The following is a 21,746-nucleotide window of genomic DNA, read 5'->3' as shown; positions in this document are numbered from 1 at the left end:
ATAAGTAAGGAATAGCAGATGGCCAAATGTGTAGTTTATGGGGAGATGAACATGCTGAGAGTGTATTCTCTGTCTTATGTCTCCACCACTCAGGAGTGTGCATATCTTATTACATTTAGAAACTCTGTTCTTCATAATTTTTTTTTAAGTAAACAGGGGGATGTTTTGATTGCATGTGTCTCAGATGATCTCCAGTGATACCTGCTGATAACACTATATTAAGCGTAACTGGCACTGATGAGCATTACTGTGAGTTATGACACTGGACAAGAGTATCTCCAGTACCTTAGGAAACAATATTTTTATTTTAAAAATAACCTATTCTTAAAGGAAACACTCAAAACCAGTCCTCTAATGGCATTTAATTAGTATTTTTTAGATGATCAGTTTATTTTTCAGGATGCAGCCTCTTGTAATAGCTGTTAGCATACTGTTATGTTCAACTCAAAGTGCTCTGATGTTATCATATTTCATACAATCTGCTGTTAGAATGGCTGAGTCAAAAGGGCAGCTACAGATTTTTGTAGTTCAGTATCTGATATGTCCTTTATCTGAGAATTATATCTTGCACTTGCAGAGGGAAAGACTAAATGATCAGATAGATTTTGTCCATCTTTAACTTACGTGATTTAATACTGCAGTGCCATGAGGCTGGTCATTTTATACCACATTAATGAAACATTATTGTAAATCTTCAGTTTTGGATTACCTGGTTTTTGTACACTTATGTTTTCAGACCTATAGGAAGGCAAAAATACCTCTTATGCTACCACAGTTATGCTCAATGATGGCATATGCAAATTGTGCAGCCATGTGCTATTATGGGAAGCATGGTTTTGTAAATACATATTCCAACACTGTAGGGTTTGTTCCACGGTATGCATCCGATGAAGTGAGCTGTAGTTCATGAAAGCTCATGCTCAGATAAATTGGTTAGTCTCTAAGGTGCCACAAGTACTCCTTTTCTTATAACCAAAGTTAATTTCCTTAATATTAGGGAGGGATCAAAAACACACAAACAAGCCTCCCCCTTTGTTCAATTTTCAAAACCTCTTTAGACCTGTCACTAACTATAAGTGTCCTGCTCTCCTTCAGCTGTGAAAATCTACCCAACCTAACCACACCCCTGCTCTAGCTACCAAAGCAATTGGATCTTATCCCAGTGATAAGCGCCTTGCCTACCATGTTTCCTGTCAACCCTTCTGTTACATACCCAAAGTAAGTGTCCTACCAATTATCCCATCTCTCCACCAAGGGTGCAACCTGCCTAGTCCCACCCAGCATCAGAAACCTTCCCTACCCAAGATGGTAGACCCAATATTCCCCACACACACTCGCTTTGAAACCTTTCTGTAAACTAGCCCACATGAACATAAACTACCAGATTGTACATTCTGATATATACGTGTGCGTATGTCAGGGCACTTCATCTTAGAGGAGAGCTTTTTCTCTGACTGAGAGGAAAATGTCAGGCACTTGTCACTGAGCAGGATTTATGAATGTTTTGGGAGTTTGGAATGGCCTCCTTTACGTGGCACATTTGCCTTGTGGGTTTGACCCATGGAGAATAGCCATTCCCCAAATATATTGTGAGTAAATACCATTTTGCATGAATGCTCACAAATAATAAAGGGTACAAAAGTGGTTAAATTGAACAGCCATTCAAAACTCGAATAAATGGTTGTAAGCACTGTTTTTTGCCATTCTTGCCAGCTCTGTTCATGATACATGTATGTCTCTGCAGAACTGAAAGGGTTAAGATTTATTTCTTGGCCATACACAAATACACATTTTTGAAGCTTACAAAAATCCCTTTCTGACTTTGGAGTGAGGGAAAATCTACTCGTCTGCTAGAAAGCAATGAAATTGTGTTTGAAATCGCTTTCTCCTGAGATGGTTCCTCCACATTCTTTTTGTGAGCATTTTAAGATTCTTTCAGTAATGGAGAAACATTGTTCCATTGGCAATAGTAACTGTTCTAACTTCTCCCAATGCAAGCACCGTCATCCCCCCACCCCCATCTTAGTGCAGTCAATTAAGACATTAGATATATTTTCTGATGTATTCAGAGACTCTAGGAAGACCAAGCCATGTTATACATGGATACTTAACACTAAAACTTGATTGGCATTTGATTTTTGAAACTAGAGGAAGCCTCACAGATCGATTAGATGATAACTTCATCTTCAGAGGGGAGACTGGTGTTTGAAATATTCATATTGATTTGGTCTCCTAGAGTGAAGCATTGCCAAGCCAAAAAGGGAAAAGAGCAGCTATCATATGGGGGCATTAGAGCCAGACAGGCCCTGCATCAATATAGTTAATTATAAATACTCAATTTCTTTTAAAGAATGGCAGAGGGGACAGCAATCAATCTTTAAAGTCTGACAGCTTCTATCCTTCGTACTAATAACATGTGTTGAACATGACCATTGCTTCTGACTGACTCTGTGTTGAATAGCTGAGTTGTTTTAATCCCTGATATTTATTCCCTGTGGTTGAGTCTGCATGTCCACCAGCCAGGGAACAGAGAAGTTGATTTTAGCGCTCAACGGATCTTAATTTCATATCTTCTTTTCAAAATCTAGTATTAAAATTTCCAATGTAGTTGATCACATCTGCTGGCATGTAACACAGTCTTCTGTCAAGTGGTTAACCTTTAGAAAGGAAAGGTCCAGTTCCTGAGACCAAGCAAATCTGGGGGTGTTTTCATATTTCAGTAAATTGATGAATACAAGAGTCCCCTATAATGTGAAGATATAGAAACAATCACCAATTTGAGGTTTTGTTGAATTAACTATTAGTGTTAATTCCCTAAAATTGTATTTAATACAGGTCTTCATTTTATAATGTTTCCAAGTACTGTGGGCTTCTACTGCCTGTAACTTACAGTCTGACTCAGAATTTGGTGAGTCTTATTGCTACATTTAAGTATGGTATGCTGCAGAAAGAACAATGTCCCAGCTAAGCAGGTGGAGAGATTTCTCCTCTTCCCCTGGCTTCTTGGTGAGGCCAAGGGCTTGGTGAGGGCCAAGTGGGACTGTAAACACCCAGCCAAATCCTGGCTACTACTCAGGGGTAACAAATCACAAATCCTGACTAATGGGTAGAGAAGTGCAAGCTTTCCCCCACAACCTGACTGCTTGCAGTTTGGAGGTTTGTTCTCTTACTCCTGGCTGCATGTGGCTAAATAGAGTCTGAACTCTCTCCAATTTATCAACATCCTTAAATTGTGGGCACCAGAACTGGACACAATATTCCAGCAGTGGTTGCACCAGTGCCAAACATAGAGGGAAAATAACCTCTCTACTCCTACTCAAGGTTCCCTTGTTTATGCATCCCAGGATCTCACCAGCCCTTTTGGCCACAGCACTTTCCTGGGAGCTCATGTTCAGCTGATTATCCACCATGCCCCTCAAATCTTTTTCAGAGTCACTGCTTCCAAAGATAGGACCCCCATCCTATAAGTTAGTACAGTGAGATGGAGAGGCTTGATGCATTTATTCACATAGAGCTACACTACTGGTAAGGTGAAATTAGGCTGAGAGTGCATGTGTATTATTAGTTTCTAAAAAGTCTCCTTTTTTCTATTGACAAGTCACACTAACAATCAGTTTACACTTCTGTGTCTATCTCTGCAAGGAAAAGAACTCAAAACTTCCTTTTTTTTAAAAAAAAAGCAACAACCTAGGGGCCAGATTTTCAATACAAATCAGCACTCAACAGCTCCCGTTAGGCACCTAAATGAAATGGCCAGATTTCCAAAAGGGCTCAGCACCTCTGGAGAACAACATGAGCTGCTGAGCGCTGAGCCCTTTTTGAAAATCTAATCATTTCATTTAGGTGCATAAATGGGAGCTGAACTCTTAAGACAGTCCAGCACCATTTATGGGTGCCGAGTACTCTTAAAGTCTGACCCGGTCTCCAGCAGTCACTTGGTGCACTATATTAAGGTCAGCAGACATGACAAGCCATTCTGGATACGTCTACACAGCAGTTAAACACGTGTGAATGGCCCAGCTCAGCTGATTCTGGCTTGTAGGGTTCAGGCTTGTAGGGCTATAACATTGCTGTGTAGACATTCAGGATTCAGCTGGAGCGTGATCATCTACACACCAATTTTACAGCCCTGCAAGCCCAATTTCTCCAAGCCCAAGACAGCTGACCCAGGCCGTCACAGCCGTGCCACGTGTCTTTTATTTCAGTGCTAGACATACCCTAAGCTGTTGTTATATCAAGTCTTCATAATTTTTGAAGCTTAATCAACTAATTTTAAGTCCTCTGCACGCTAGCTCTCAACTACTATAAGTGAGTCCAGCAAACCACATTTAATCTCTTCCCTTCTTGCTGTTGTATTATGGAAGTGGGAAGAAAAAAATTGGAAGACTTCTTCAACTCTGAACAATCTTATTTGAAGGAACCCTCTCTCAATTAACTTCAAACTTGATATCAAGCTTTTACCTCTGCCTCACATCCATACTGCCAATTTTTAGGTCAATATTCCTTTGTTAGTGGATTTTGGCAATGAATGCAAAACCGGGCTGCTAACAGAAATCAGTCTTCTTGAACATATTCCTCCACTAGTCCATAGCCATATGATGCATGTTGCTTAGAAACAACTACAGATTAAAATATTATTAAATGTTATAAATCTGAAGAGTGGGAGAGTGCGAAGGCAGGAATCATTTAAATAAATATGAGCTTTATTCAAGGTTGAGCTATCAACGTCAGCTAAAGTTCCCTTTGAACCCAAACATACCTATTATGGCCCCAAATACAACACATGAGGCAATGCTGAATCTTCAAAATGCAAGTGTAGGCATTCTGCGTTGAAAGGAATGCTGAGATAAAATAATTGCTAAAATAGCCTGCCTATTAATATTTAGTAAAATAATATTACTCAAAAATAATATATTTTGTGCTTGCAGAGGGATTGGAACAAAAAGGCCAGTCACCATCTCCCTTGAAGTGCAAAGCAAAGAAATCTGAGAACCTAAAGGATGATGATGAGGGTAGGTGGTATTAAAGTTCTTATTCATTGATCTTCATTTTTAAATTATGCAGTACACAGTACTTTCATTTTAAAATATCCCTACTATCTATATGGACTATGCATGTGTGGTTTTTTTCCTTGCTAATATAATTTTGGCTCTAGGTCACGGGAATGCAGTTCTAATACAGGTGTGTTTTATGTCAATGTAGATTCAAAATTAAAAATGCTGTTTTCACGTAATACTCTACTTGTTACTGTTCCAGTAATAAGGGAAATTATGGTTGTCTATACTTGTGATATGCTCTGACATTGTGTAACTGATGATGCCAAAAGTAATATACATTGTCCTGGTAATGGGGTCCTCGATGGGCTGCGAAGCCTAGTGGTTAGCATGCACTCAGTCATGGGGCAGTGGTAGGGGATCCCAGGCCCGCCCACTCCACCAGGCTCTGATCCTGGTCCCTAGGAAAGTTGGCAGTGTTAGACCTCTGGGGCATGGGGTTCCCACTGAGTTACCATCCCTGGCTCACTTCCTACCATGGCTTCTCTTTGCTTCTGGTCCCAGATGGGGGCGGGGAGAGGAGGAAAAGGAAACCAGTCAGTCAGCCCCAGCCAGGCTCAGCTTACAGTCCTGGTATTTCAGGGAGGCGTCTCTGGCCCCAGTTGGCAAGAGCCTTCCGGATAGGTCTGTACTCCTCTCCAGCCTTCTGAACCGTGTTGCTCCCTTTTCAACCCTGTCTCCGGTTGGAGCATGCTCTCCAGGGTTGGAGGGGTGGAGCTATCTGGATCCAGTACTGTCCTTTAACCCCTTCCGTCCCAGTGTAGGGTTTGTATACCCCATCGCAGTTCTGTTGGGTTAACTGTTCAGATAAGTGCACTATCTACCAAAATATTTCCTTTTCCTTTTTGGAAGAGAATTTAGTATATATATATATTTACACATTAATCATGCAGATAAAGCCACAGTTCAGAAAAGCCCTTATGTAAGTGCTTAAGTCCATCCCTATTCAGGGAAGCACTTAAGCATGTGCTTAGAGTTAAACTCTTCTGTGCTTTCTTGAGCAGGATTGTGTTCCTGAACTGTAGCCTATAGGGGGAAGTTAGTCCATGTGTGCAGAGGTACCACAGTCTATGGTACTGAAGTGATGCCATTCTAACATTGGATCAAAGTACAATAATTTTAGGTGGACTGACATCTCATTCACAGAGCTTTCCCACTGAAGACCTTCATGCCGTAAAGATTCAAAGATTTATAATGTAATCGATTTTCATATTGCAGATTCCCATGTTGTTTTGGGATGTGCTCGTCAGAAGAATGTTTACTTGTTATTGAGTGCCCTCATGGTGAGATAATTAATATGGGAAGCCTTAATCCTTTATTTCCATGATAGTTTCTTATCACAGGATCCCTTTGACCCAACATTCCCAAGATGACATGTTTCACTCTCCACCTAACCCAATTACTACATGATCTTCATCACTCCGACTTAGTGCTCTGAGAAGTGCTCCTAAAGGATGAATCATAAAGCCCAGAAAGATAACATCCTTCACTTTAAGTAACTACCAGTAACATGCTGTCACTGACATCCTGACATGGTTGTTAGTGGCAAGTACTTAAAGCAATGGTTGTCATCACCTTGGAGGTGTGGAGGGGTCCAAGAAATCTTTTCCTAACTGGCCTTCTTTCTCATTAACCATATAATAATGTATTGAGGCCACCTAAAAATGCTGTAGCAATTTCATGTCTAGAGGAGAGAACCTTCACGATGCCAAAATAAATGCATCCATTTGGATACAGGCTGACTGCTTTGGAAGATCATAGAGAATTGAAGCTTGATGTTATTTTCCCTAATGAGGCTAAACAATAATATATATTACGGTATGTTTTTGCTTGGGAAGTGACTAGAACTTAGCATAAAAATAAAGAAGAAGTTGGATGTTGTAAACCCCTGTTTTTCCCTTTCATTGGAAAGAGAGATGTTAATATTCCTTTAACTGCTTTTGTGCTGTACCAGATGAGACCTTCCATTTTTACTATTCTTGTCAATGTTTCTTCATGACCTACAGTTCACTTTGTGGAACACAAATAAATGCATTGAAAGAGTGAAGTAAATAGCATGGCAGGAGAATGATTATATTACCCTGGAACTGTAGAATGTCTGAACTACTTGAATTTGATGCTGTTCCGTGGCTTTTGCTGATGCAGAATTGAGGCCTGTAACACATAATCACTGCTGCAAAATTTAATCTATTTGGTGATGGAATTCTCTTTTCCTTAGGCAGAAATCAGGTTGTAATGCATAAGGGCTGAAAGTCTAAATTTATACTCAAGAGTCCTTGTGATGGAAAAAAGTAATTAAAGCATCCACAGAGGGGGAAGGGCAGAGCGAGAGAGAGAGAGAGAGAGACTCTGGATCAGGTTTCTGTAGAATTACCTTTGCCTCAGTTTAAAAGAGATGTCAAATAGTTTAGGCCCTCGATACTGAATTCCTAAAAACTTGCAAAGTGGCCAGATTGTAATGTAACACCCTGTGAGCCCTTTCAATTTAAGTAACTAGGATTTGCACACATTTGTCTGAGAACAGAGTTTAGCCATAAACTAATGATCTAATTACTACCTAGAATGTTGTTTCTAATTAATTAAAAGAAATCTTATGGCAAGCCTTGCAGATGAACAAAGCTGTGAATATGTGGCATGATCCAGGATTGTGCATATGCATAGCTCTGTTTATATACTGCACACTCATTAGAGGGAAATATTATTTCCCCAAGCTGGCATCACCAGTAATAATAATAATAATAATAATAATGAACTACAGAAACCACAAGAAGAGTCTCTGTAAATTTCAAGTTCTGTAGGATTTTGTACTGTACTAACAGTGTCCATTTAAAATAAAGGTGGGAATATGTAGCGAGGCCAATGTTTTCTCTTTTAACAGCATACTGACTCTACCCTGAATGCACATCCCCAGATGGCAACCTGTAATACTAATCCACTGAGCTCAGTAATATTTTTCTACACTGTGCCCAGCTGCTTCACTGGTTTGAGATAATGTAGTAGTACCTTTTCAGTACATCTAAAATCTCTCCAGAAGGTCATGGGAAATTGATTCCTGTATCGTTACCCCCTCTGCAATGAAGGAATGTCAAATAAATGGCTGTTTGTAGGGAGTTTCTTTTCTAGTAAGCTAAAATATACACTTGGCATGCTAATGAAAGTAATTTTATACTGAACCTCTAAAGTATTAATGGTCTCTCTTTTTATGGTAGTAAAAGTATTGTTTTATGTATTTGAACCATTGAGAGAGAAGCAAGTGTGAACTGCATAGCAGATTTTTCTATCAGCCATTTATTACATTGTGTATGTGTTATAACGTAGTATAGAACTTTATTTGGGAGTGCAGGAATAGACGGGGCACTCTTTATTCTTGAACTCCCTAGAGCATTTCACCTATTGCATTTGCAAATGTCCTGTTTATATTTTATATATATATAAAAATCTTTTTTTTTTTTTTACAATTGCAGTGAGGGGTAAAATCAGCCAGTTGTAATTTTTACTTTACCATCACTCAAATGCACTGAGAGATTGGCAGTCTAAAAAAATTGAAGTATGAAAAACAAGTTTGCCACTACAAAAAGTGGTATTTCCTATCTTGGTGGCTTGATAAATGTAAGATATTTTTAAAGTGACATTGTAGACAGCCAAGACAATGAAAATCAAAATGCCCCAAAAGACATGGGAGTCTTTTTGCTTTATTTATGTATTTGGAATTAACTAAATCTTAAAGATATGCCTATTCAAAGCTATAGGTACTCTTTGCCTCCATTAAAAACACAATATAAAAATACTTAGGTAAAACAACAGCACATGAAACATACGTATCACAAGTCAGCACACGTTACTCCCATCACTCTCTTTTCCACACAGCAAAACCAAGAACTCCCCTGTGTCTCCTTTCTAGCTCTTCTATTGGACTTATGTACACTGAGTAATAAGGACGAAATAATAGATGCTTCTGGTATGGCAAGGAGGAAGAGCTGTTGCTCATCAGTTCCATCGGGAATCTCTAGGCAAAAACAGAGCCAAACCACTGAAGAGCAGCCTCATTCACTCCCACCAAGGACCTCAGCTGTATGACCGTGATCTCATAATATCAAAGACAACTGATAGATCTAATGGCATCATCATGAACACCTGATCTTTCTCCATTACCAGGAGTAGATAATTAAGCCATGCAAGAAGAGCCAATTTGGTGCCTTACCCAGGTCAGAATCCTGATTACACAGAGGATTTGAAGGCATACAGGAGCTCTGAGAGTTGTCCTGCTGCAGCCTATTCCATAATCTTTATCAAAAACTAAAGATTAGATACTGTTTGATAGATGGGCAGACTGTTAGCATCAAGAGATGATAATTTGAAGCCTAAACCCCATGTAAGGAGACAGCTTGTCTGTGGGAATTGTGCATCTTGGATACATTCTTTCTGTTTTCTCTACACCTGGCTGACAAGGAAAACTGTTTGATGGATGATCCAAGTCACAAGGGTAAAGATGTACACAAATCGTAGTAAAAACACTAGGTTGAGGAGAGTTCCTTTGCCTGATGAGGTAATCTGACTATAGACATCATAGCTTTCAAGTCCAACATCATATGTCTGAAATATTGTTCAAAAGTGGGCAGGGACCTTGGCTCACTGATGGATGGAAGTTCTTGCCTCATTCAGACAAAGCCAAGTGTATGTGTCACCTGTGTGTTCTCTTTTGCTTTGCGTGTACAGGAAGTTGAGAGTTGAAGTGCATCTAATTTTGATAGCTCTTTTGGCTCAGGAGGTCTGGCAAATAGATCATGTTTTTCTAGAAAGAGATTTTTCCAGAGACAAAACTTTTATCTCCATCAGGAGAACATTTATTACACCCACATCTATAGTCAGTGGTCTCTCAGTTAGGGAGTAACGACTCACATTTGCCTTATTCCTAGGATCTGGTAGAACTGTATCTGGTTAGAGATGAAGTCTGATATATTTTTCCTCTCCTGGTCCCTGAGTCAGCAAAGCACTCAAGCACATGCTTAACTTTAAAGATGTGAGTAATCCCATTCCTATTCAACAGGACATGCTTAAGTCCCTGGAAGTAATGGAGGCTTAAGAGCTTTGCTGAATTTTGGCCTTAAAGTCCATCTAGCACCTATTGGTACTTACCATTCTCCAGTAGAGAGACATGGGTAATCATTAATGCTGTTAAGACATTTAAGGATGTGTTTCCAATTCTACGCTCAGTTGGCAGTTTCCCTCCTCCTTAAAATGTGGACCCAATGTTAAGTAGTCTCTCACATTCCCCTTCTGACTAAGTTTCAGGGTGTCCTGAAAATGTATAGAGAATAATTGTTTTGCCCTTTGAGTAGAAAAGTGGTAATTGTATCTCTCTGTCATACCCCACAGGACAGTGATGTTCAGCAACAAACCTGAACTACAGACATGATATATTAAAAATGTTAAATGCAGTGTGTTGCATGTATCCTCAAAAAGAATATTTTAAACTAAGAAAAGATATCATAGAAGAAGATATTTTGGGGATACAAAGCAGAAAATCAGAGAATTATAGGACTGGAAGGGACCGCGAAACATTTCTCCTTTATGTAGAATAGTTATGTTTAAGGGGAAGTTGTTAACCCCTTTCTTCTCTGATTGGGGGCTTGTTACTTCATTTTTATTTTGAAGTCTGCCATCTGTTTTGACTGATTACAGCACTGAGGAAATTAGATGATCTGTTTCCATTTGGCTGGCTAAAAATATTGACAGCGTCTTTTTTTTTCTTCTTCTAAAGTGAACACTTCTTGAAAGATTCTTTGTGTTTTGGTGGCTGCTAGTATTTCATTAAATTGCTGCATCCCACAGTGTTACAATGTAAAGACTAATACAGCTTTGAAAATACATCCCATTTTAATCTATGTTGCTAGGCCTGATCATTCCTCCGATGTCTCTCTGAGAACCCTCTTGGGTTTCTTATACACCTGTTATCAGGTAAACAGCTGAGAGTGCTGTTTTCACTATGAATAATTTTTCAGTAGATTTTCCCACTATTGAGATGGTATATGTTGCAAAGTACTAAGTCACTAAAGTGACTCATGTAATGTTGTCAGAGAAGAATTATATACAGTGACATGCCAAGTTACCTCCAGGGTACTCATCTGTCAAGGAAATAATTTCACATTTCTATCCATTATGTGAACAATAAACCACTCTGATTATTCAAACTCAGGGCAGTACAGAGTGGCAGCCCTGGCCCCACTGCTTATGAAATTTTAACACAACAGATTAGTAATATGTACATTTAGTGAATGAGGTCTGGCTCTGTGTGTGTGTGTGTGTTTGTTTAATTAAGCAGGTTATGTTGTTTTCAACATATCTAGTCTCATACATTGCTTTCTTTGAACTTCTCTTCTTCCTGTAACACCTCTGCACCCACATAATTGCATACGCTGTGTATGAGCAATCATAATGTGTTACTGGAGGCTTTATTTGGCTGTGGTTCTGAGAAAAAACCACACACGCTGTGTTTTGCTTAATAGCAGGACATGGTTAACGATGTATTAACTATTTCATCGCAATAATACATTGTATTAAATACACATGATTAACAGATCAATCAATACAGTAAACGCAAAACCACTGATCCTGAAGAAACAATCCTGACTGGTTTTGAATTGAATTATCTCTGCCTACCCATCAACCAATCAATCAGAGGCAGCATTCCCTAGAAGGATAGGCGCAGTGTTCAGAATCAAGGTTGCTTGAGTTCTGTTTCCAACTCTGCCATTGCTTTGCTGTTTGCTCTTGATCGAGTCACTTGAACTTTTTTTATTTTTTGCTTAGTTCCTCCATGTGTGAAAGTGAGGTGACCCTAACAACACGTGCACAGCACTATTTTAGATTTTAAGTGCTTTGACAAAGGTTTGTATTATTATTTCCATCATCCAGCTGAGGAAAATGTGAGGTGCTGAGGGGATTTGTGTCACCTCTCCCCATGTGAGCCCTAAAGCCTTGAAGATAAATAAAAAGAATCCAACTATGCAGTATTCCTTTTTAACAGGGGCTCAGTCAACTTGAATTTAATTTGAATGTTTGTGCTGCGTAGTTCTGATTGATTGCCATTGAACTCACCTGAATACGAGTCATTTTACCCGGTGTCCCATATTCAGCATAGGGAAATATGGTCAGCTAAGAATAGACCTCACAAATCACATCTCCTGAGTACCAACCTTCTGCCTTGTCTAGTGAATCATCCTACCAGACCTAACCCTTAGTTATCTCACAAGGCTATTGTGAGGCTCAGTTACTCAAGGCCTGATCCAAAGCCTATTGAGGTCAGTGGGAAACCTCCCAATGACTTCAGTGGCCTTCAATCAGTCCCTTAATGTTTGCTTAGTGCTTTGAATATTTAAAGTACATTACATTATAATTGCTATTTTTACCTTTGAGATAACCTTCCTGCACTACACTATTTTCTCCTTCCCCACAGCACCTTACATTTGCTGACTAAAATGCTACAGGCAAATGAAAAAGGAACAAGGTGCTCCTAGCCAGCACTTAGCAGGCATGGCAAACTGATACCAACATGTTAAATTCTGGCTCTGCACTGAGGTAAATTGTTAGAACAGTGAGCAGGGAATATGTCTCATAACTGCCTTAAACAATAACTGGAGCTAATTCTTTCCTAACCCCTGTTAAAGTTTACCCCATAGGGTTATACACCAGTGGTGATTAAAATTGACCTAAATCATAATTTAATTAAAGAAATTAAAATGCAGATTGAAAATGTTCAGTAACCTTAGGCCACCTCCCTAATGATTTCATTTTAATGCATTTGTAGCTTTGTAATAATGGGTGTGTGTGTGGTTTTTGTTGTAATTTTGATATCTTTTTGCCACTGAGATACTGTGAAATGAAATGCTGTCTGAGGTGCTGATTTTGATCCAAACATTTATGCATACCTTGTTGCATGTAAATAGTCCAACTGACGTCAATAGGGAATTAAGCATAGGTATAAATGACGGCAGGAGTGGGGACTATGTTTTTAATTTACCCTTGAGTTTATTCCCCTTCATTATCCCAGGTGGACTTTTTTAACAGAAAATAAAATAAATAATAATATAAAGGTTAATAATCCTGTTTTTCCTTATGGACCAAATCCTGGGTTACCTTGCGTATACATCTCCAACCAAACAAGGGCCAGTTACTACCAGAGCACTGATTAGAAGATGGCCATGCCATTTCTGGCTGGAAACCCAGAGAGAGAGAGAACACGTCCAGGGCTTCCATGACAGGAGTTGTAGAGGGGCATCATATGGTGTGACCCAGAGTTCATACATGTGGTCCACGTGGACACATATGTGACTATTAAAAGCAAGATATGACCCTGTGGCAATGGCCCTTCATGTGCCATTTAACAGTAAGGGTGATTAACCACTGGAATGACTTCCCAAAGGATTGCAATGGTGTCTACTCTCTTTCTACTCCGAGGGCTTGTCTTCACTATCAGGGTAAGTTGACCTAAGTTATGCTACTCCAGCTACGTTATTCAGGTCATAGCTTAGTTTGACTTACCCTGGTGTCTTCACTGAGCTGCGTCGACGGAAGGCGCTCTCTGTTCGACTTACATTAATTTTCTCAGGGAGCTGGAGTACCAGGGTCGACCGGAAGGCACCCTGCGTTTGATTTAGCAGGTCTTCACTAGACCCACTAAATCAGCCCCTGCAGCAGCATCAATCTCCCTGTAGTGAAGACCAGCCCTAAGAAGGAACAGAGTGTGTAGAACAAGCATTTCTCAGGCTGTTTGCTGCCAAAATATGTGCTTTTGCAGGGCATGTATTGTCCTATTTGGAGGGTGGAATTAATGCCAGTTTCACTGGTTAACCAGAATTTAGCTCTTTCACTCAAAAATGTGGTACAGTTTTGGCTCTTTAATATTCCTTATTTCCCTGGAAAAAAACATTTCAGCTATTTGCTGATGTTTTATGGTTAGATTCTGACCCCCCTTAGATTCATAGATTTTTGAAGTCAGAATGGACCATTGTGATCATCTAGTCTGACCTCCAGCATAACACAGACCAGAGGACTTCCCTGAATTAATTCCTGTTTGAACTAGAACAGTCAATTGTACAGCAATCCGTTCTCCAGAGAGCAATTACAGAGAAAATGGAAAATGCTAAAATCTCTCTCATGCTCCAGTTGTGAGATTATCTCCTGGTTTTTCTTAGAGTTCTTGTTTCATCCCTCTCTCTCTCTCATGACTTTCTGCTTATTATTGTATCAGCTGCTTCATTTTGGGGATGCTATTACAGCTGGCATATGGCCCTCCATACTAAATACCTCTCTCTAGCACAAAGTGGACAAACCCTTGCAGATTTTCATATTTTCTCATTTTAGTTTGTTATTGTTTCTTACTTTTCCTGCTTATTAATCGTTGGTTAATCTGCTTACTTCTCAATATAAAATGAAGGTGTGTGTCCTCTTTGGAATTTCCTTACTGTCATCAAAGAAACAAATGAGACGAGAGTAAGTGCCTATCAATCAGTAGCCAGTTTGGCAAGGGAAAGCAAAAATAGATTGCCAAAAGTCTATACTTTAGAGACTGGTGTGCTTATTTTGTCCATATTACGCGACTGTAACTCATGTATTCCTGTTTTTTTGACTGCCTGCCATTCTATGGGGAAAGAAACAGATGTTCCTATTTGTCTTTTGATGTGGCCCAAAACCATTTACATTTACTGGTCTAAAATAACACAAAATGTCACACTCCACTTTCTGTCATTTTTGGATTGAGTGACAGATTACTTTTCCATTATGCTGGTAATTGAGTAGCAGATATTCTGAGGAAAGTTGTCACCTAAAGGAAATACAATTGCCAACTGCTGCTGTAATGGAAAGAGAAGGATGGCAGATATCTCAGAGGGAATCCAAAGAAAAATATATATTTATCATTAATAGTGTCATAGGGATGGCTTATGGGAGAGTCAAAAAGCGGTGCCCTGGCTTGGCAGGGAGAAGCCGCCTTCCAGAGAGCCATAGCATCGGCTTGCGGGGGAGGCGAGTCCCAGCCATGGAGGAGCTGGCATGGCGCAGAGGGGGGCAGCAGCCCTGCAAAGGTGGCGGTGCTTCTAGAGGGGAGTAGCCGTGCCCCCCACCCCTCCTGCCCAGGCTGCTCCTGCAGTGGATGCATGTGGGCAGCAGCCCCTATGCGCCCCCCGGCTCACCCTCGCCATGCTCGGGATCTGTGGCTCCCACAAATGTGAGCCACTGCTGCCCCTCCCGGAGAAGGCTCAGGGCCCTGTGCCCTGGAGTGTGGCGAGGGTAGCTGGGGGGTGCACGGGGGCTGGCGCATAAATGCATATTTAGGGTTCTTCAATAACTTGATATCACATCACACTGCATTTTTGGCCTTTTGTGTTTTATGTTTGAGAAGCAGATTCTGTGTTCACCATTGAAAATCTTGGTTACAATCCAGAACAATGGTACAGAATTCAGAAGAAGCTCTAGATTATAGTTTATCATGCACAATGGGAATATTCTTCAGATTTCAGATAAAAAAAGAGCAATTACATGGCTGAGGAGTAAATATAAAGCATTTAATGTGTTTATACAAAGTGAGTTTGTTTATACTTGGACCATCACATCTTTAAAAAAGTCTTGTTCTACTAATTTTAATATTGCGAAAAATTCACAAAGAAAGAAAATGATTTTGAAAGTTGAGTATGGAAAAACAACCTTTTTTTATTTTGCCCTTTTCTGCCTTTTGAAGTCCTGTTACTCAAATATTTGCACAGCATATTTTGAAAGTCAAACAATGAACTCATATCAGCTAAGCCACCAAGTAGTTAGGTTTCCAGAGGATGGGGAGAGAGAAATACATTTTTTATCTAAAAGATACAGAGCCTAGATTTTCATGAAAGTTGCTGAAAGTTAGATGAACAATTAACTGGGTGGGATTTGTCAACTACAAAGTTGATTCTTGGTAGGCTATTCCAAGTGACTTTATATATTAATTTGGATTTCATTCTAAAAGAAACATCCCACAGCCATATGCACCACTGACATCCTGCCCAGTTGTTTGCCTATGCACCTGTTATATTATGTCTTTAGACTGTAAACACCTGGGGACTATCATTAACTATGTATCAATTTAGTTCCTAGCACAATGGGGCCCCAACTTGGTTGAAGCCTCTGGCAATATAAATCTTCAATATTAATATTTTTAAAACATAGCGCCATAGGAATTGTAATACATGACTCCATCCAGCAGCATTTCTCCAGCCCCCATGCTACATGCACTGAAGTATGTGAGTAACTTTAAACATAGCAGGACTGCTCGCATGGTTGAAGTTATGCAAGTGCTTCAGTGCCGTATTGTCTGATCATCAGTTAGTAGATGCAATGGCATTTGAAGTGCTCTTGAACCATAAACTGACAGATTAGTGTTGTCCTGCACCCTAGGACACATAGGACATGATTGCAAGTAGTCCTGCTTCAGGGACTCACTCTGGGTACCCTGGGTGCACAGATTCCCTTGCAAGGTGCTGGGCTGCAGACTTGGTCATGTTCTCCTTACACCTTTCTACACATTGGTTGCAAATATGGTAGCATGCCCTCTAGGGATGGTGTACCATGCACACGCCCTATCCCTGTTTGCTGGAGTTCTTGGGAGGCAATGTGCCTATTCCATTGAAAATGCAGCATATGGGTGTCATGTTGGCCTAAGGATATAGAATCATAGAATATCAGGGCTGGAAGGGACCCCAGAAGGTCATCTAGTCCAACCCCCTGCTCGAAGCAGGACCAATTCCCAGTTAAATTATCCCAGCCAGGGCTTTGTCAAGCCTGACCTTAAAAACCTCTAAGGAAGGAGATTCCACCACCTCCCTAGGTAACGCATTCCAGTGTTTCACCACCCTCTTAGTGAAAAAGTTTTTCCTAATATCCAATCTAAACCTCCCCCCCTGCAACTTGAGACCATTACTCCTCGTTCTGTCATCTGCTACCATTGAGAACAGTCTAGAGCCATCCTCTTTGGAACCCACTTTCAGGTAGTTGAAAGCAGCTATCAAATCCCCCCTCATTCTTCTCTTCTGCAGACTAAACAATCCCAGCTCCCTCAGCCTCTCCTCATAAGTCATGTGTTCTAGACCCCTAATCATTTTTGTTGCCCTTCGCTGGACTCTCTCCAATTTATCCACATCCTTCTTGTAGTGTGGGGCCCAAAACTGGACACAGTACTCCAGATGAGGCCTCACCAATGTCGAATAGAGGGGAACGATCATGTCCCTCGATCTGCTCGCTATACCCCTACTTATACATCCCAAAATGCCATTGGCCTTCTTGGCAACAAGGGCACACTGCTGACTCATATCCAGCTTCTCATCCACTGTCACCCCTAGGTCCTTTTCCGCAGAACTGCTGCCTAGCCATTCGGCCCTAGTCTGTAGCGGTGCATTGGATTCTTCCGTCCTAAGTGCAGGACCCTGCACTTATCCTTATTGAACCTCATCAGATTTCTTTTGGCCCAATCCTCCAATTTGTCTAGGTCCTTCTGTATCCTATCCCTCCCCTCCAGAGTATCTACCACTCCTCCTAGTTTAGTATCATCCGCAAATTTGCTGAGAGTGCAATCCACACCATCCTCCAGATCATTTATGAAGATATTGAACAAAACCGGCCCCAGGACCGACCCCTGGGGCACTCCACTTGACACCGGCTGCCAACTAGACATGGAGCCATTGATCACTACCCGTTGAGCCCGACAATCTAGCCAGCTTTCTACCCACCTTATAGTGCATTCATCCAGCCCATACTTCTTTAACTTGCTGACAAGAATACTGTGGATATGTCTATTTAAGAGCTAGCTCTTCTAGATGTTCCTCTGAGTTGCCTTGTAAGGGAGAAGAATTTGTGTGTTGCAGGAATTCTGAGGAAAAGCTGGGAATAGAATATGGATCTGCTCGCTCCCAGGCATGTGACTCACACACGAGACCTTCCTTCTTAGCAGCATGTATGATTTATATTATAAGAGAAAAATATTTATAACCCAATAATAAAGTATCCCCTCTGCCCTTGTATTGTATGATTGTATTCATTACTGATCATTAAGAAATATCTTTTTCATAATCAAGAGGTAACAGGTGCAGTTAGAGCTATAAAGGCTTGTTGGGATTTGCCCCTCAATGAACCGATATGCAAAGGGGTGGGGGGGGGGGCGGAAGGTGGAAGTTTCACCTAGGGCACAAAATGTCCTTGCACTGGCCCTGTCTGCAGGCCTCTAGGAGACCCGTCTCCTTGCTTGGGCTTCCTGCAGCAGACTGACTTGCTCTGGCCTGCAGCTTCCTTTTATATGGGCCTGCTGGGCCCTAATTGGCTGGTCCAGCCGCCACCCTAATTGGCTGCAGCCACTGTCCTAATTGGCTGTTTCCTTGCAGCCTTCAAGGCTGGGTTTTAACCCTGTCAGGGTCAGTGCAGAGCAGACGCCCCATCACACTCTGCCATAGTGAAAGGCTCTGGCAGTGGGGAAAGGCTCCAGCAGCAGGAAATTCCTTGACACTTTTCTCACTGTTGGAGCCTTTCCCTTCACCTGTAGCTAAAAAACAAAGTAACAAGCATAGATGCAGCCGGCCTTTCACTGCAACATGTAGCTACATGCTGTTGCCTAATCTATTGATTGTGTATTGATTATGCTGATTACTTCAAAATTCCCATTTAACACTCTGAGGTTCAGTAGGTTCTTGTCCAAGAGCAGGCCCAGTATTTTTAAAAGTAAAGTTTAGTTGGGAACCCTGACATGCACAGTTGCAACACTTCCACTTAGGAAAAAACCTTCTGTATTTGTAATAGTTTTATTAACACAGTTAGCAAAGTTACAAACACACCAAACCAGTAAGAGAGAGAGAGAGCTAAAACAGAAAGTGCATCTGAGCATCCATTTACTCCACTCTCTCCATGCCAAACAGAGCTTGGCCATAAGAGAGAATCTGGCCCTCCAAGTTTGTATGTCATTTAGCTTAGAAACACTTATTCACTCTTGAAAAGAAAAGGAGTACTTGTGGCACCTTGGAGACTAACCAGTTTATTTGAGCATAAGCTTTCGTGAGCTACAGCTCACTTCATCGGATGCAATCGGATTCATTCAGTGGAAAATAAATAAATCTCCCCACTCCACTGAATGCATCTGAATACATCCGATGAAGTGAGCTGTAGCTCACGAAAGCTTATGCTCAAATAAATTGGTTAGTCTCTAAGGTGCCACAAGTATTCCTTTTCTTTTTGTGGATACAGACTAGCACGGCTGCTACTCTGAAACCTAAGAATTTAATGTTTAGGACCTTATTTATATCTACATTACTCCAGTTTTAAGCCAGTATATCTCCAGTGAAATCAACTAGAGTTACACCAGTTTAAAACTGGAGTAACATACTGATTAGTCAGGCTGAGATTATTTTAAAACTTTCTTTTTTAATATGAATGTACTCAGAATTTGCATTCATTTGCATTTGAATAACATGGAAACAAATAAGATTAAAAAAATCTGATTTTAGCAAAATGAATAATAGCCGTATTGGTACTTGACTTGCTTTTACTGAACGTAGAAACAAATGTTGGCTGGACGTGTTGTCCGTTCATCAGTAATTTAGTTACAGAAATAGTTTTCAGTACTAAATATCACAGTGGTTACAATTACAGCCTGACCTGCTTTTTCTGAGTGTAAAGTACTGTGCAAAACTGAGCATGATGCAGTACACATTTAGGAAACGAACAGTCACAAATTGAAATCATTTACAGTTTTGTATTTTGCTTAGTTAGTAGTACTCCAATATTCCCATGTAGACATTACTGGTAATTACCTGCAAATGATAATTGTACAGATTTTACTGGCTGCAGCATTGTTGTAGCTGCATTGGTCCCAGAGAGACAAGATAGGTGAAGTAATATTTTTTATTGGACTAACTTCTATTGGTGAAAGAGACAAGCTTTGGAGCTACACAGTGCTCTTGTTCAGAGTTTACTAGTGACCATTTCAATATTCTTTTACCACAAACCTTGACTATATGGTCTCATGCCACAGCACCTGCACTAAACAACTTTATCTCCCTGAAAACTCTCTCATGCTAAGCAAAAGCTTCTCCCCAAATGTATTAGCTGTTTGCTGCAAGCCTTGCAAAGTCCAAAATCCATATTTTTTAAAAAAAGTTTCAATTCTAGTGTGGTTAACTTCCCATTTTGTGTCTGCTCCCCATTTTGTAGCTGGATGATAAATAAAATGCTGGTGTTATCAAATACTTGTGGTCAACCATGTAATGTGATTTTACAGGCTGAAGCCCACCAGTGGACTAAGAACTTTTACAGGATGAAGGCCACTAGCGAACTAGCTGTCCATTTAGACCAGTTAACATCAGTATGAAAAGTTACAAAACAACTAATGGTTTGGTTAGTTTCTCAGCTGATATAAATCAGTGTAGTTCCACAGAGGTCAGTGCAGCTACATGGATTTACACCAGTTGAGAATGCGGCTCCAAAATGTCTCAGAAGCTGTGTAAAACACATGTTAATCTGATCGGCTAAGAGTGTAACTCTGTGAGTTATGGCTTAGAAAGAAAATACTTCTACACTAGTTCCACCTACTGGATTCTAAGATGTAATACCTGCCAAAGGACTACGAAAACAAAATGTCTGAATGGATGGTAGCTAAATCAAGTGTGCTATTATAAGTTGCATGGTATTTACTTATGAAAAATACATTCTCTTTAGGGTTTTTTGTGTTTAATTCCATCAGTCAAGATGCATTTCTGCTACCACTGTTCTCTGCAGCAGACTCCCATGTATTAAGAGAAAGTAAGGTGCCCAAGATGGGAAGCGCTAGAGCAATAGGGTATATAAGTTATAAAAGTGAAAATCAAGTAGGAGATCTGATCAGAGCAGGATGAGATAGCAGGATTCATGTTTGTCATTATGAGGCTTTTTCCACAATTTGGAAATTAATTACTTTTCTATTTATTTGTACACTCATAAACAAGTTTCTACAATTCCTCATTAAATATGATAACTAGTTGTTGACTCTGTCAGAATAACTACTCTGGCGACATCTGATGCAGTATGTTACACTGCAGTCTTTATGATTATTACAAGTCTAAAACAGGGTTCTCTATTTTGAAAATACAGACTGCCTGGTTCTTTTCGAATCAGTTCACTCATAAGGCTGAGAGAGCTTGGTGCTCTGTCCCTGGCCTCTCCCTGTTGTATACCTTTCCCTGTGGTAATTCATTGTTTGGCACCTGTTTTCAGTAAGGAGCTGGGAGGGGGGAGAAAAAACTGATGCCAGAAGGTCACTAGAGAATGAATATGAATGCAAAAAAGTCTAAATGAGCAATAAATCCTTGCATTCTTCCTTTTGTATTTTCCCTCTTATATTCCTTTTAATCATTTGTTGTGCATTTTTAATGTATCCTCTGTATCTTCAATATCTCCACATTCAATCTCTTCAAGGCTTTATATTTGAAAGTGAAATTCTGACACTTCTCTCCCTGTTATGGTCACCCTGCATAGTATTGATTAAAGCTGCAGTCACCCTGCGATAGCACTGATTAAAATAGGTTGCTCAAGTGTAAGATTTGGAAAAGATTTGGGTACTTCAAAGTACTTATATAAATGTAAATGGAAAAAATAATGTTTTAACAGAACAAGTAAAACATAATCAACCAATAAACACATCCACTG

General features: G+C 40.2%; 1 protein-coding gene across 1 annotated transcript in view; it reads left to right on the top strand.

Annotated features, from left to right (window-relative positions):
- MACROD2 (mono-ADP ribosylhydrolase 2) overlaps positions 1-21,746 on the top strand; it is a 1,318,211-nt gene that overhangs the window by 1,218,768 nt on the left and 77,697 nt on the right. Inside the window, exon 11 of the mRNA XM_073339564.2 lies at positions 4,929-5,012. Within this exon, the coding sequence (XP_073195665.1) occupies positions 4,929-5,012 (84 nt within the window). The remainder of the gene's footprint in view (positions 1-4,928; positions 5,013-21,746) is intronic.

Source organism: Lepidochelys kempii, chromosome 3 (assembly GCF_965140285.1).
Source record: "Lepidochelys kempii isolate rLepKem1 chromosome 3, rLepKem1.hap1, whole genome shotgun sequence".
Classification (NCBI taxonomy): Eukaryota; Metazoa; Chordata; order Testudines; family Cheloniidae; genus Lepidochelys; species Lepidochelys kempii.
This window is presented reverse-complemented; position numbering and strand designations above follow the sequence as displayed.